At 51.8% G+C, this 11,949-nt stretch overlaps 1 protein-coding gene across 3 annotated transcripts in view; it reads left to right on the top strand.

Annotated features, from left to right (window-relative positions):
* The first annotated feature begins 1,276 nt into the window (after window positions 1-1,276).
* KCNA6 (potassium voltage-gated channel subfamily A member 6) overlaps window positions 1,277-11,949 on the top strand; it is a 35,574-nt gene continuing 24,901 nt past the window's right edge. For all 3 annotated transcript variants that reach the window (XM_006754863.2, XM_015572299.1, XM_015572303.1), the window contains exon 1: window positions 1,277-6,796. In XM_006754863.2, coding sequence (XP_006754926.1) covers window positions 2,121-3,701 — 1,581 coding nt within the window. In that variant the 5' untranslated portion in view covers window positions 1,277-2,120 and the 3' untranslated portion in view covers window positions 3,702-6,796. The remainder of the gene's footprint in view (window positions 6,797-11,949) is intronic.

Below are 11,949 nucleotides of genomic sequence, written 5' to 3'. Positions count from 1 at the left end.
CGTGCAAAGTGAGAGTAGGGAGTGGAAATGAACAGTACAAACACAGAAAGGAGACAGGCAAGCCTGGTGAGGGATGAGACTGGAAAATAAAGATGCCATGAGATGCCGGTCTCTCTCCTACTCCCTCACCACGGGCCCTCTTTTCTACACATCCAGGAAACGTAATTCCCCACTCCCCCACTCCCCCACAACCCCACTCCCCCACTCCTCCACAGCCCCACTCCTTCACTCCCCCACAACCCCACTCCCTCACTCCCTCACTCCCTTTGGAGCTAGCCACTATGGTTTTAAAACACTGTGTAATGCAAAGCATTCTTATGTGTATCTTGTGGTTTGAGAGTACTTTTATGAATCATTCCCATCATTATCTTCAGTGAACTCTTACTAATGATCTAATATGCAGAAGAAGAGACACAAAAACACCCCGTATTTGTCAGCCAATTTGGCCCTAGATGCCCCCCAAAGAGAAAACTGGGCACAGAGAAGCAATTGTTAAACCTACCTGGAAGTGGCAGTCTTAAAAATCAGATCACCTCTCCTCCACCAGACACTAACCTGTCTATTCTAGTGACAAAAGACTATATGGTCTTTGGCCAAAATGGATGGAAAACCATTCTCACCACCTCCCTCCTGGAGAGTTCTGGAAAGAATCTTTAACAACAAACTTTGGTCCCTACCCAAATATGGCCAGTGGGTCTTGTAACCTAGAGCAGAGGCCATCTTTCTCCTAGGGTTGTGAGGCCTGAGGGAGAAAGCACCTAGATTGTAGCTGGCACATAGTAGATGCTCAGTAAACATAGTTATTATTATTATTATTTTTATCAATACTCTTATATATTCTTTCCACTCACCCCTTTTCTTGTCTGCACAATAAGCAGACATCCCAGATGCCTTCCCAGGGAGTCTGGGAGCAAATGAATTCCAGGCCGTACTTCCCTGGGCCACAATACCTCTGAGACGCCACCATCTTTGTTTGTTTGTTTGTTTTTTCTTTACCTGGTCTGCTGCCCGAGTTCCCAGGACTCCTGTCAAAACTTCTGATGGGAAAGACAACGGGAGGCCTCCTACCTCTTTCTTTTCTGGCACTATGCCTAAGGAGACTTGCAGCCTCCCAGGTTTGCAAAGGGAGGTATGGGATTCTCTGGGGACTTACATGGAGTCCAATTTAAATTGGAAGCTCTCAAGACATCTCAAAAATGCTGTCTCTCCTTTTTCCTTTTTTTTTTTTTTCAGTAGAGATTGGAGATGCTGGCAAATCGGTCTTTATAAACACAGAAGGACAAAATAGGATTTGATTTTCTCATTAAATTTCTGGATGAGTGGAGGCACAGTGCTCAGTGCCTGTGGCGAGTGGGGTGTGTTTTCTTATTGATGAAATGCACTGCGCAGGTCAACGCTGTAAACTGGCATTGAGAAAAGCTGATTGGGGGTGTGGAGGGGGTGTGGTGAGAGGCCATTAGTGCTTGTTTAGGGGCCCGGAGTGTGAACGTGCGAAGGGGAGAGGCATGCCGCAGAGCGCGGGAAAGATTACCTGAGACAAGTGTGTGTCTATTCTCACAGCGCCCTGGCTCGCGGCACCCCTGGCTGGGCGAGGGGTGTGTTGTGGGAGTTGGGTGGGAGGGGGCAGCAGGCGGGGCCTGCCACGTCACTCCGGGAGTGTGTGTTGGGAGAGAAGGACAGAGCAGAGAGCAGAGCCGCTGCAGCTGCGGTGGCTGCAGCCAAGGCTTGAGCGGTGGGGAGGTGGGTCCCCGCGCTCTGTTGGAGGCGCGCAGTGGGAGCCAGGGAGTGCTAACCCTGCGTCCAGAAGCCCAGTCTCAGGCACGGAGGTGAGGGGGTGAAGCGCCGTCTTTTCGGGCACCCGGTGTCACACGCGCCAGTGTGAGATTTCAGGTATCCCAGTAAGCTCCAGCCCCAGGCGCGGATTGCTGGAGGCGCGGCGCCAATCCTCTGCGCCCAGGGCACCTCCCCGGACCTACCCTTGCAGGGACAAGGGGTTCAGGGCTCACGGACCCCACCGCAGGTCAGCCCGCGAGCTCGGAGGAGCGCGGGCCCCACCCTAGACAGAGGGCGCCGCCGGCGCGGGGAAGCTGCTGTGGCGGGGAGCGCACCGCGGAGAGGACATGAGATCGGAGAAATCCCTGACGCTGGCGGCGCCGGGGGAGGTCCGCGGGCCGGAGGGCGAGCAACAGGATGCGGGAGACTTCCCGGAGGCTGGCGCGGGCGAGGGCTGCTGTAGCAGCGAGCGGCTGGTGATCAACATCTCCGGTCTGCGCTTCGAGACTCAACTGCGCACCCTGTCGCTGTTTCCCGACACGCTGCTGGGGGACCCTGGCCGCCGCGTCCGCTTCTTCGACCCGCTGAGGAACGAGTACTTTTTCGACCGCAACCGGCCCAGCTTCGACGCCATCCTCTACTACTACCAGTCGGGGGGCCGGCTGCGGAGGCCGGTCAACGTGCCCCTGGACATCTTCCTGGAGGAGATCCGCTTCTACCAGCTGGGGGACGAGGCCCTGGCCGCCTTCCGGGAGGACGAGGGCTGCCTTCCGGAGGGCGGCGAGGACGAGAAGCCTCTGCCTTCCCAGCCCTTCCAGCGCCAGGTGTGGCTGCTCTTCGAGTACCCGGAGAGCTCAGGGCCCGCCAGGGGCATCGCCATCGTCTCGGTGTTGGTCATCCTCATCTCCATCGTCATCTTTTGCCTGGAGACTTTGCCCCAGTTCCGTGCAGATGGTCGAGGTGGAAGCAATGGTGGCGTGAGCAGAGTCTCCTCAATTTCCAGGGGGAGTCAGGAGGAAGAAGAGGATGAAGACGATGCTTATACCTTTCATCCTGGCATCACCCCTGGGGGAGTGGGCCCCTCCTCACTAAGTACTCTGGGGGACTCCTTCTTTACCGACCCCTTCTTCCTGGTGGAGACCCTGTGCATCGTTTGGTTCACGTTTGAGCTCCTGGTGCGTTTCTCCGCCTGCCCCAGCAAGCCAGCCTTCTTCCGCAACATCATGAACATCATCGACTTGGTGGCCATCTTCCCCTACTTCATCACCTTGGGCACGGAGCTGGTGCAGCAGCAGGAGCAGCAGTCAGCCAACGGAGGGGGCGGCCAGAACGGGCAGCAGGCCATGTCCCTGGCCATCCTCCGCGTGATCCGTCTGGTGCGGGTGTTCCGCATCTTCAAACTCTCGCGCCACTCCAAGGGGCTGCAGATCCTGGGCAAGACCCTGCAGGCCTCCATGCGGGAGCTAGGACTGCTCATCTTCTTCCTCTTCATCGGAGTCATCCTCTTCTCCAGCGCCGTCTACTTCGCAGAGGCTGATGATGATGATTCTCTCTTTCCCAGCATCCCAGATGCCTTCTGGTGGGCAGTGGTTACAATGACCACAGTAGGTTATGGGGACATGTACCCCATGACCGTTGGAGGCAAGATTGTGGGCTCACTCTGTGCCATCGCTGGGGTCCTCACCATCGCCCTACCAGTGCCGGTCATTGTCTCCAACTTCAACTACTTCTACCACCGGGAGACCGAGCAGGAGGAGCAAGGCCAGTACACCCACGTCACGTGTGGGCAGCCTGCACCGGACTTGAAGGTGGCCGATGGTGGACTTGGCAAGCCTGAATTCTCTGAGGCTTCCCGGGAGCGGAGACCCAGCTACCTTCCCACTCCACATCGGATGTATGCAGAGAAGAGGATGCTCACTGAGGTCTGACTGATGCAGGCAGGTTCTACACGAGAAGGGTGACACTGAGCAAATAATTTCTTAGGCTGCCTTCTCGTTTTCCATGACTCTCACCTGAGCTCTGGTTGGCTCCCTGACTCCTTCCCTTACCCTAGTGCATGGCGTCCAGGACCAAACACCTGGACTGTCAACCTTGTTACTTGGGCCCCTGCAGCATTCAAGTTGTAGCCATCTAAGTGATATTTTTGAAATTCTAATGGTGCCGCCCATTCATGCCATCTTCTGTTATGTGGATGAGATTTCTGTCTGACTTTCCTTCAAGATTCTGGTTTTTTCATGTCTGAGACTTCTAACAGCTGTAGGTACAGAGATGCCAATAGGATGGAAACCAGGTTATTCCTGGGTCTCGTTTCTCTCCTCAGTGCCCTTTGCTATGGGGCATGCACCTGTCTTAACTTCTGGCCAGAAGGTACCTGGCAGAAGCTGGAGGACAGAGACAGGACTCATCTTGCTGTTTTATTCCAGGGCCCTGTAACACCTGCTGGTCATCCTGCAGGAGACCCGTTAGAGGCACAGCCTCAAGTGGAATTAGAGAAACTGCAATTAAACTTGGCCATTTGGAGGACGTTAGTGTGAGTCCCGGACCAAAGGGGCCGATGTTTTCTCCCAGGTGTGTTCTGGCACAGGAGACACCAGGCTTTGGTCTACATGTAGTGCCCCCGACTCTGAGCCCCTGACTCTCTCTCCCTTCCAGGAAGGTTCTTTCTCAGAGCCAAATGCTCTGTGTGCACGTGCCTTCCTGTGCAGAGGGACTAGCAAAAGGCAACCACAGAGCCGGGAGAAATGGCCGAATAGAGTCAGGCAGCTGGCATGTCCATGTCATCTGAAGAGAGGTGGCACTTAAACAGATGTTGTCATCTCAGAGGGGCAGTGGACTGTTGTTACAGATGGCAAGTTTCTCTCCCTTGCTTCCCCCCAACCTCTCTAGCCCTCCACCCTTCTTCTTGGGAATTTGATTTAGAACAGTTGAAGGCTTTCTAAAAACCAACTCCAGCTTAGACCTGCAGACAGGTAAAGCACACATTGGATGCTAGTGTGGGTGTCTTCCCATCTTGTTGGGAATGGAATAGTTGGTTTAGAGTAAGGAGGAAGCTTTATGTCTTTGCTGACAACCACACTACTAGAGGTTTTTGGCTGAGTCAAGCAAACACTCGCCTGCTCTGCCCCTCAGAGCTGCAGCCGACTTGCTGTAACCGGTAAGGTAACTTGGTGGTGTCACTACCACCTGGACTAAGCCATCTCCTTCCATCGTGAAATCTCTGCCTTCCATCACACTACCCACTTCCCCTCACTCCCCTCCTGCTAACACCATCATTTGTTTGTTGCCTTGATAAACTGTGATGTACTGTTCTGAACTCTTTTGGGTACAGTTCAGAAACGAAAAGGACTGTTAACATATTTTTAATTTTATATCTATGCTTTAGGACTCTTGGATAAGATTTTTTTTTCTAAATTATTTTCTTGAAGAGCAACTTAGGAGGAGTGGCCTTTTGAGGGTTTTCTTGAGATACTATGGCTCTGTGAATGCCAGATCTCAGTCTGGATTTTGCCACAGCTTTACAGGGTAACTGGCACCATCCTCTTAATGCCTCAGTTTCCCCACCCATTACATGGGAACATTAATGTCTTCCCCTCCCTACCTCATGGGGAACGTTCAATGAACTCATCTGGGAAGCTGAGGGTGATTCTATGCAAATGTGTGAATTTTAGTAATGGACTTGACTTTTAGTTCATTACCCTGTCTCCCACCTTCCATAGGCCAGGCCTCCCCCCAGAGTTTCTGCCTTGGATCCAAAGCCCAAGAATAGGCCATTCTGGACCATGAACTCCTTAAATCCCTTCTTAGCCTTTTGAGCTGGGCTGCAGTCTTTCTTCTTACCCTTCAGAAAGGAGGGTGCTCTTTAGGCAGGTTCACTGTGATCCTTATGACTGGAGGCCACTTTGATTGGAGCTCAGCTTCTCCAAACCTGAAATACAGTGGGAGATAGAGGAGTTCATGATCCAGAAACCTGCTCTGAGGCCATGAAGTGCTACTTTTCCAAATCTCTTCAGTTTCTCTTGGGTATTTAGGGAAAGGAGAAGGGCCCAGCTGAGGGTAAATGTTGGACCATGCAGGCATGTATCTCCACATGTGTGTATGTGATCACCTTAATCACCATTCCTAATAAATTCCTTCTCCAAGTCCGAGCATGCCCGGAAGTAAAGGGTTTGTGGAGCACTGGGCTCTCCAGGGACTCTGGTTGCCGTAGCAACCTTCCAGACTGTTCTCTCTATTTTCTGATTTGGGCAGCAAGGGAGACCGGGAGACTACATATCCCCAGCTTCTGAAGTGGGAGCACCTCCCCCACACTGGGGCAGGGACTGGGAGGGCCAGGACAGGGATGTGTGACCTTTGAAAAAGCAGGTCCCTACAACTTCCGCCTGGACCTTTCTTCCCGGTTTCCCCGCCCAGACATGGAAGTTGCCTCATTTCAACTCTGATTCTTCAAAGAAACTTGAATCCTAAGTAACTGCCAGTTAAACCCATGTCAATATGATCTTTTTCAAATGACAAGGGGAGCGTTGCAGGGGCCTTGATCCTCAGCCAGCCACCTGGGCCTTGAGAAGTCCTAATGGTTTCAGTCCACCCTAGCACCAGGAAGTTTCCATCTCTTGGGAGAGAGGCTCCTCCCAGCTCTGAAGGATGGAGGGAAGCGACATTCCTTCCCCACCAGGGAACAGTCTAGCTCCTGGGAGGAACTTCATAGGTGGCTCTTCTTAAGATGTCAAAGAAAAACCGAGAGGCTGTGACCTGCTCTAGTTTCTGTGGAGGATTTTGCCAAGTGATCCCTCTCTGACTGAGCCTCTGTGTGGATTTGTGCTCTGAGAACCAAGAGAACAGCACCCCATGTTGCTGTGACAGCTGGGCTGTGCTCTCACAGCTGCCGGCACAGGCCAGGACTCGGCCGCAGAAGCTCCTGGAGGCTGTCCTGGACCTGTTAGGCTCCACAGAGACGCAGGCTAGCCCTCCCGCCTGACTACCCCAGGATGTGAGGAAGGTGCAGCTGGCTGTCTGTGCATCTGAGGTAGGTCCTACTGTTGGGGAATGTTGCATGGGCTCAGTCCCTCGGGCCAAATTAGAATCAGGGTGGGGAGGGGCAGAGAGAGGGTTCGAGGGAATGCATTTGGGCAAAATCAGGGTTTGGGTTTCCACAGCGTCAGCAGCACCTCGCTCTCAGTCTGTGTTTGTATTTTATTCCACCTGCTTTTGTTTCTCCTTCTCTGTTTCGCTTTCCCTGCTGCTGCTGTGCCCCGCCCTTCCCAATCATCTCCTTTTCTCTGCATTTTCCCTTCCTTTCATTCTCGCTCTGCGTTTTTTTTCTTCTCACATTTCCCCTGTGTTGTTTTAATCTCTTCTTCCCTCTGTGTGTATCTTGTCTATCTTTCTCCCCCTCTTCACCTTTTTGGTGGCTGGGAGTCCCTTTGGGGTTTCTGTGGAGCTCACACTCTGGACTCTAGGACTAGCTGTGTTTGCTGAGACTGTTGTTTTCCAGCCGGAGGAGACCTTTTCCCTGGCATCTCAGTAAACCACCTTTTCCTACCCTGCTCACCTCTGTGGAGGGCAGTCCTGAACTTACGAAGCAAGAGGAGATTGCGGTGGGGTCAGAAAGGTGTCTCCCAGAATTTCCTCAACCTGCAAGGAAGAGAGAGAGAGAGACAAACACAGAGAGACAGAGAGAAAGAGAGAGGATCTTATAAGTGTCTGATAAAATACTCTGCCATGTTGCACTAAATATATTCACCTTAGGGTCTCTCAATCTTGAGAAGCTTACAGAGATGTTTAAGACAAAGGAACAGTAGAAATAGTAAAATACACAGAGAAAAGATGACTTAGGAAGGTAAGATGGGAATTAGCCTATAAAGAGCCTTAACTCAGGGGTGACCCTCTAACTGCCTTAGTTCACTGGAAGGTTCTCACAGTACCCAGCAGTCTCTCTTATGCACTGAGGGCAGAACAGAAGCTAGGACATGAATCCCAGTGGTGTGAGGTGCAGGGGCCTCTCCTTGACCAGCTGAATTAAGATTCCCCAACCAGTCTGTGAGAGAGCTGTGCACTCTCTTTGCTGGAGGTCGGAGAGCATAGGGTAAGTCCCACCTGCAGCGGGACATGGGGAGACTTTGGGGATGGGATGGGAGGTTTTCTATTTTTTTAAAATATATTTTTATTGAATTCAGAGAGGAAGGGAGAGGGAGAGAGAGAGATAGAAACATCAATGATGAGAATCATTAATAGACTGTCTCTTGCACGCCCCCTACTGGGGATGGAGCCTGCAACTTGGCCATGTGTCCTTGACCAGAATGGATCCTGGGACCCTTCAGTCCAGAGGCTGACGCTCTATCCACTGAGCCAAACCATCTAGGGCAGTGGTTCTCAACCTTCTGGCCCTTTAAATACAGTTCCTCATGTTGTGACCCAACCATAAAATTATTTTCGTCGCTACTTCATAACTGTAATGTTGCTACTGTTATGAATCGTAATGTAAATATCTGATATGCAGGATGGTCTTAGGCGACCCCTGTGAAAGGGTCGTTCAACCGCCAAAGGGGTCACGACCCACAGGTTGAGAACTTCTGATCTAGGGCAACTGGAGGTTTTTTAAATCAGGATGGTGGTAAGAGTTGTACAACTCTATAAATTAAAAAAAAATCATTGATTGTGAAAAAAGAGTGACAAAGCTAATACCTGGGAGAGTCACAGCGTGGCTGGGGGAATGGCTTGGATTCATAAATCTAGGAGTGCAGCATTTTTAAAGATGGACCAGACTGAGTATCCAGGATGGAATAACAGTTTTTCTCTTCTGCCGCAGGGGACACTTTAAATAAGGGTGGGCAAACTTTTTGACTCGAGGGCCACAATGGGTTCTTAAATTGGCCTGGAGGGCTGGAACAAAAGCATGGATGGAGTGTTTGTGTGAACTACTATGAATTCAAAGTAAACATCATTACATAAAAGGGTACGGTCTTTTTTTTCAATAGTTTTATTCATTTCAAATGGGCCAGATCTGGCCTGCGGACCGTAGTTTGCCCACGGCTACTTTAGATCCTTCCATACAGTTGTTCCTTGCTCCTCATGTACAGCACCAAAGACTGATTTTTTTTTTTTAATACAATCAAACCATGGTGGGATTTGCATATGTGTTTGTTTGTTTTTGCTCTAAAGATAGGTCAAACTTCTTTTGGTAGATGCAGAGCATGATTAGCATCATTAAACTACAATAAGTAAGTTGCACATTATTTATTACATGGGACTAAGGCAGTGAATTTGCCCAATGGATTTATACTTTGCTGGCAAAACAAAAATAAAAACAACAAAACCTCCACAAACAAACCAAAACCCCGCCTAATCTCTGCACCTGTGAACACAGACTTCCTGAAGAAATTGCACAGGAGTCAGGGCTGTACTCCCCGGCCTCCTCCCTTTCCCTGCGGCACCCATTCCCTTCCACAGCCCCCGGGTGGGGTCCCACAGTGGGGTGCTGCCTGCACACAGAAGTGGGGGAGCTGCCTTCCCGCAGACAGTTCTCTCTGGCTCTTACTTGCCTTTCGCTCACGAATCCCTGCTTTCCTCCCCTTGGTGCTTTTCCTCACATGACACCTTCTAGTCCTTTGCTTATCTTTCCTCCTTCCACTGGCTGAGCCCTGGCTCTTGGCAGTATTTCTGTCAGCGGCACCTGCACGTAAATGCCAAGTAGAGAATTTTGTCCTCCCGGGACAGTCTGGCTGGAACTGGTGTCCAGCTCTGATTGGTTTTGACTGCGTGTTGTTGCCCCAGAGAGCAAAGTGTGGTCTCACTCTAGTTTGTCAAGATCTCTTAGGGGAGGAAAAGAAATGCGTTCTTTAAGCTGTAGGATTGCCTCCCTCCATCCCACTTACACCCGCCGCCCGCCCCAGGTCGCACAGATGCTCAGGCCTGGAGCTTGGGCTTAGCGGAGACGGAGCGTCCGGGATGAGGCCATGGAATAACGGCAGATGGGCTCTTGCTTCTCATGTTACCCTGCCTCACCATGAACCACTTCCCCTTCTGGACTCCAGGACTCTGTGGGGTTGGGGCGTGTCAGGCCCTTTAGCTCTGAACTCCCAGAGAAAGGTGTCCACCCTGCCTCTCCATCCCTCCTTGATCCTCATCTCCTTGGGACCCTGAGGGGAGTGGTTTAAACCTAGCGGTGACTGATCCAAACCCAACAGTGACTCCCTTCTTTCCAGAACAGAAGAGAAAAGGGGCCTTCGCTATAGCCAGTATCATCAATACTGGTCTCACCGTGGCTACCACTTCACCCATTGGGGGCTACCCTTGGTGGGGTTTATAACAACAACAACACTTTTAAACACAACCCCAAGCTCATCATGGTTACTGTGCAGACACTCTCCGCCGGCCCCTAGCAAACGTCTTGGAACCTTCAGCAGCCTCACTGACCAGCTGCAGGGAGCATACACAGACCCCGGCTCTTTTGGCGAGAGTGAAGTCGACATTTCAAAAGGAAATTGCAGCCACGCAGTCTGCTGGTGCTGCTATTTTTGACATGCTTGCTGTTCTGGGCTTGACAACCGCTGTCTCCAAGAGACGGACAAACCCGCTCTTGGCAGCAGAGACACTTTGCTTTGAAAAGGAGCATAGGAAGACAGCCCTGCGCTGGGAGGGCCGGAGACCTGCCATTCCTGCCCCCTCCCTGGGAAGCCTGGCCCCGGGGAGCTGGGCCAGTTCTAAGGCTGGAGGTGCGGTTCTCTCCCCAGGCATTCTCCCTCTGCTTCCCTTCCCAGTGGGAGTAGTTCTAACAGGAATGACCACGCACCATTCATTTAAAATGCACAGCATGTCATACAGCAAAGAGGTTAGGAGTATGGATTCAGGCCAGATTTGGGGGTTCACATCCCACCTCTGCCACTCACCCTGCTGGCTGACATTGAACAAGTTCTGAAATCTCACCGGTTTCCTTCTCAGTCAGGTGGGGGTTGTAAGAGTACCAATTTCACAGAGCTGTTTTGAGGATTAAGTGAGTTAGTATATGTGTAATATGTAACGCTAGGTGCATAGTGTAATATGGAACAATGTGTAAGCACTATATGAAGATTGGCTGTTATTGTCATTGTTATCTTACAACAACCAGGAGAGGTGGGTGGGTGAGGCACTGTTTTCCTCTTCAGCAGGTGGGGCAGCTGAGGCTTAGAGGGCGCCATCCAGGGCAGTAGCTCATGTGTGGTCCATCATCCTCAGGAGAGATATAATAGAACAGAATGCAGTGAGGGTCTGGTTGGCAGCAAGCAAGAAGGCGTAATGGACCTGTGGTTCCTGGAAGTATATATGAGCTTTTATTTACATGCCAGTTTCTCTCCGATGGAGAACCAGTGTGTGTGCTCTGCTTCTTTCCCTTGGGCTCTGAGAGCCTGTAGCTGTCTCTACATCTTTCCATGGACTCTCCTCACTACCCTCGCGCTCCCCTCACCTCACAACTTAGCATCCCCAGGGGTTGGCATTCCACCAGAGCCTTCCTCACCCATTTCCTTGCATCTTCCTCCTGAGGACAAATGCAGGGCCTCACAGTTAGCCCTGGGGACAGAATCCATAAGCCAGAGCCTGGCTCAGACGTTTCATACACTGTTCCAGTGGCTTTCCAAATCTGCCCTGGTTCTCATCCTCGGCACCCCCCTAGGCACACTGCCATCTGTTCCCCAGTCACCTTCACACCCACTGTACCCTCCCCCTCACTGCAGGTGGGGACACCCTGGGACATGCCTCAGGTGTGTCCCAGGTTCCCTTTCCTCCTTTCAGGTGGAGGAGACAGGAAACTCCGGGGTCAGGAGAAGCCGCCCCCCCTCCCCCCCCGTGTCCCTTTGATTCCACTGTGACTAGAGAGCTTCCTTAGCCTCATCAGGGGTCCCACCAGACCAGAAGGCTCTGCTGATGCTCACCTCGTCCCCACAGCTTCCCACAAGGACCAGCCCAGGAGGGCGGAGCGGGAGGGACTGCCTCCCATTTCAGCTCAGAGCCTCTTGGCTGGCTTGCCTTAGGAGTCTGGTCTGAATCACCGCCTAGTAGCTGCACCTTATTTAACCTTTCCAAGCTTCAGTTTTGTGGTCTGCAAAATAAGAAAGCTAATTCCATTTGCTTTCTGTGAGGTTGTGAGGCTTACACGAGGCTGCAAGGGAGAGGGTTTAGCAGGAAATAAACTCTGCTGAGTAG

Source organism: Myotis davidii, unplaced genomic scaffold (assembly GCF_000327345.1).
Source record: "Myotis davidii unplaced genomic scaffold, ASM32734v1 scaffold1373, whole genome shotgun sequence".
Taxonomy (NCBI): domain Eukaryota; kingdom Metazoa; phylum Chordata; class Mammalia; order Chiroptera; family Vespertilionidae; genus Myotis; species Myotis davidii.
This window is presented reverse-complemented; position numbering and strand designations above follow the sequence as displayed.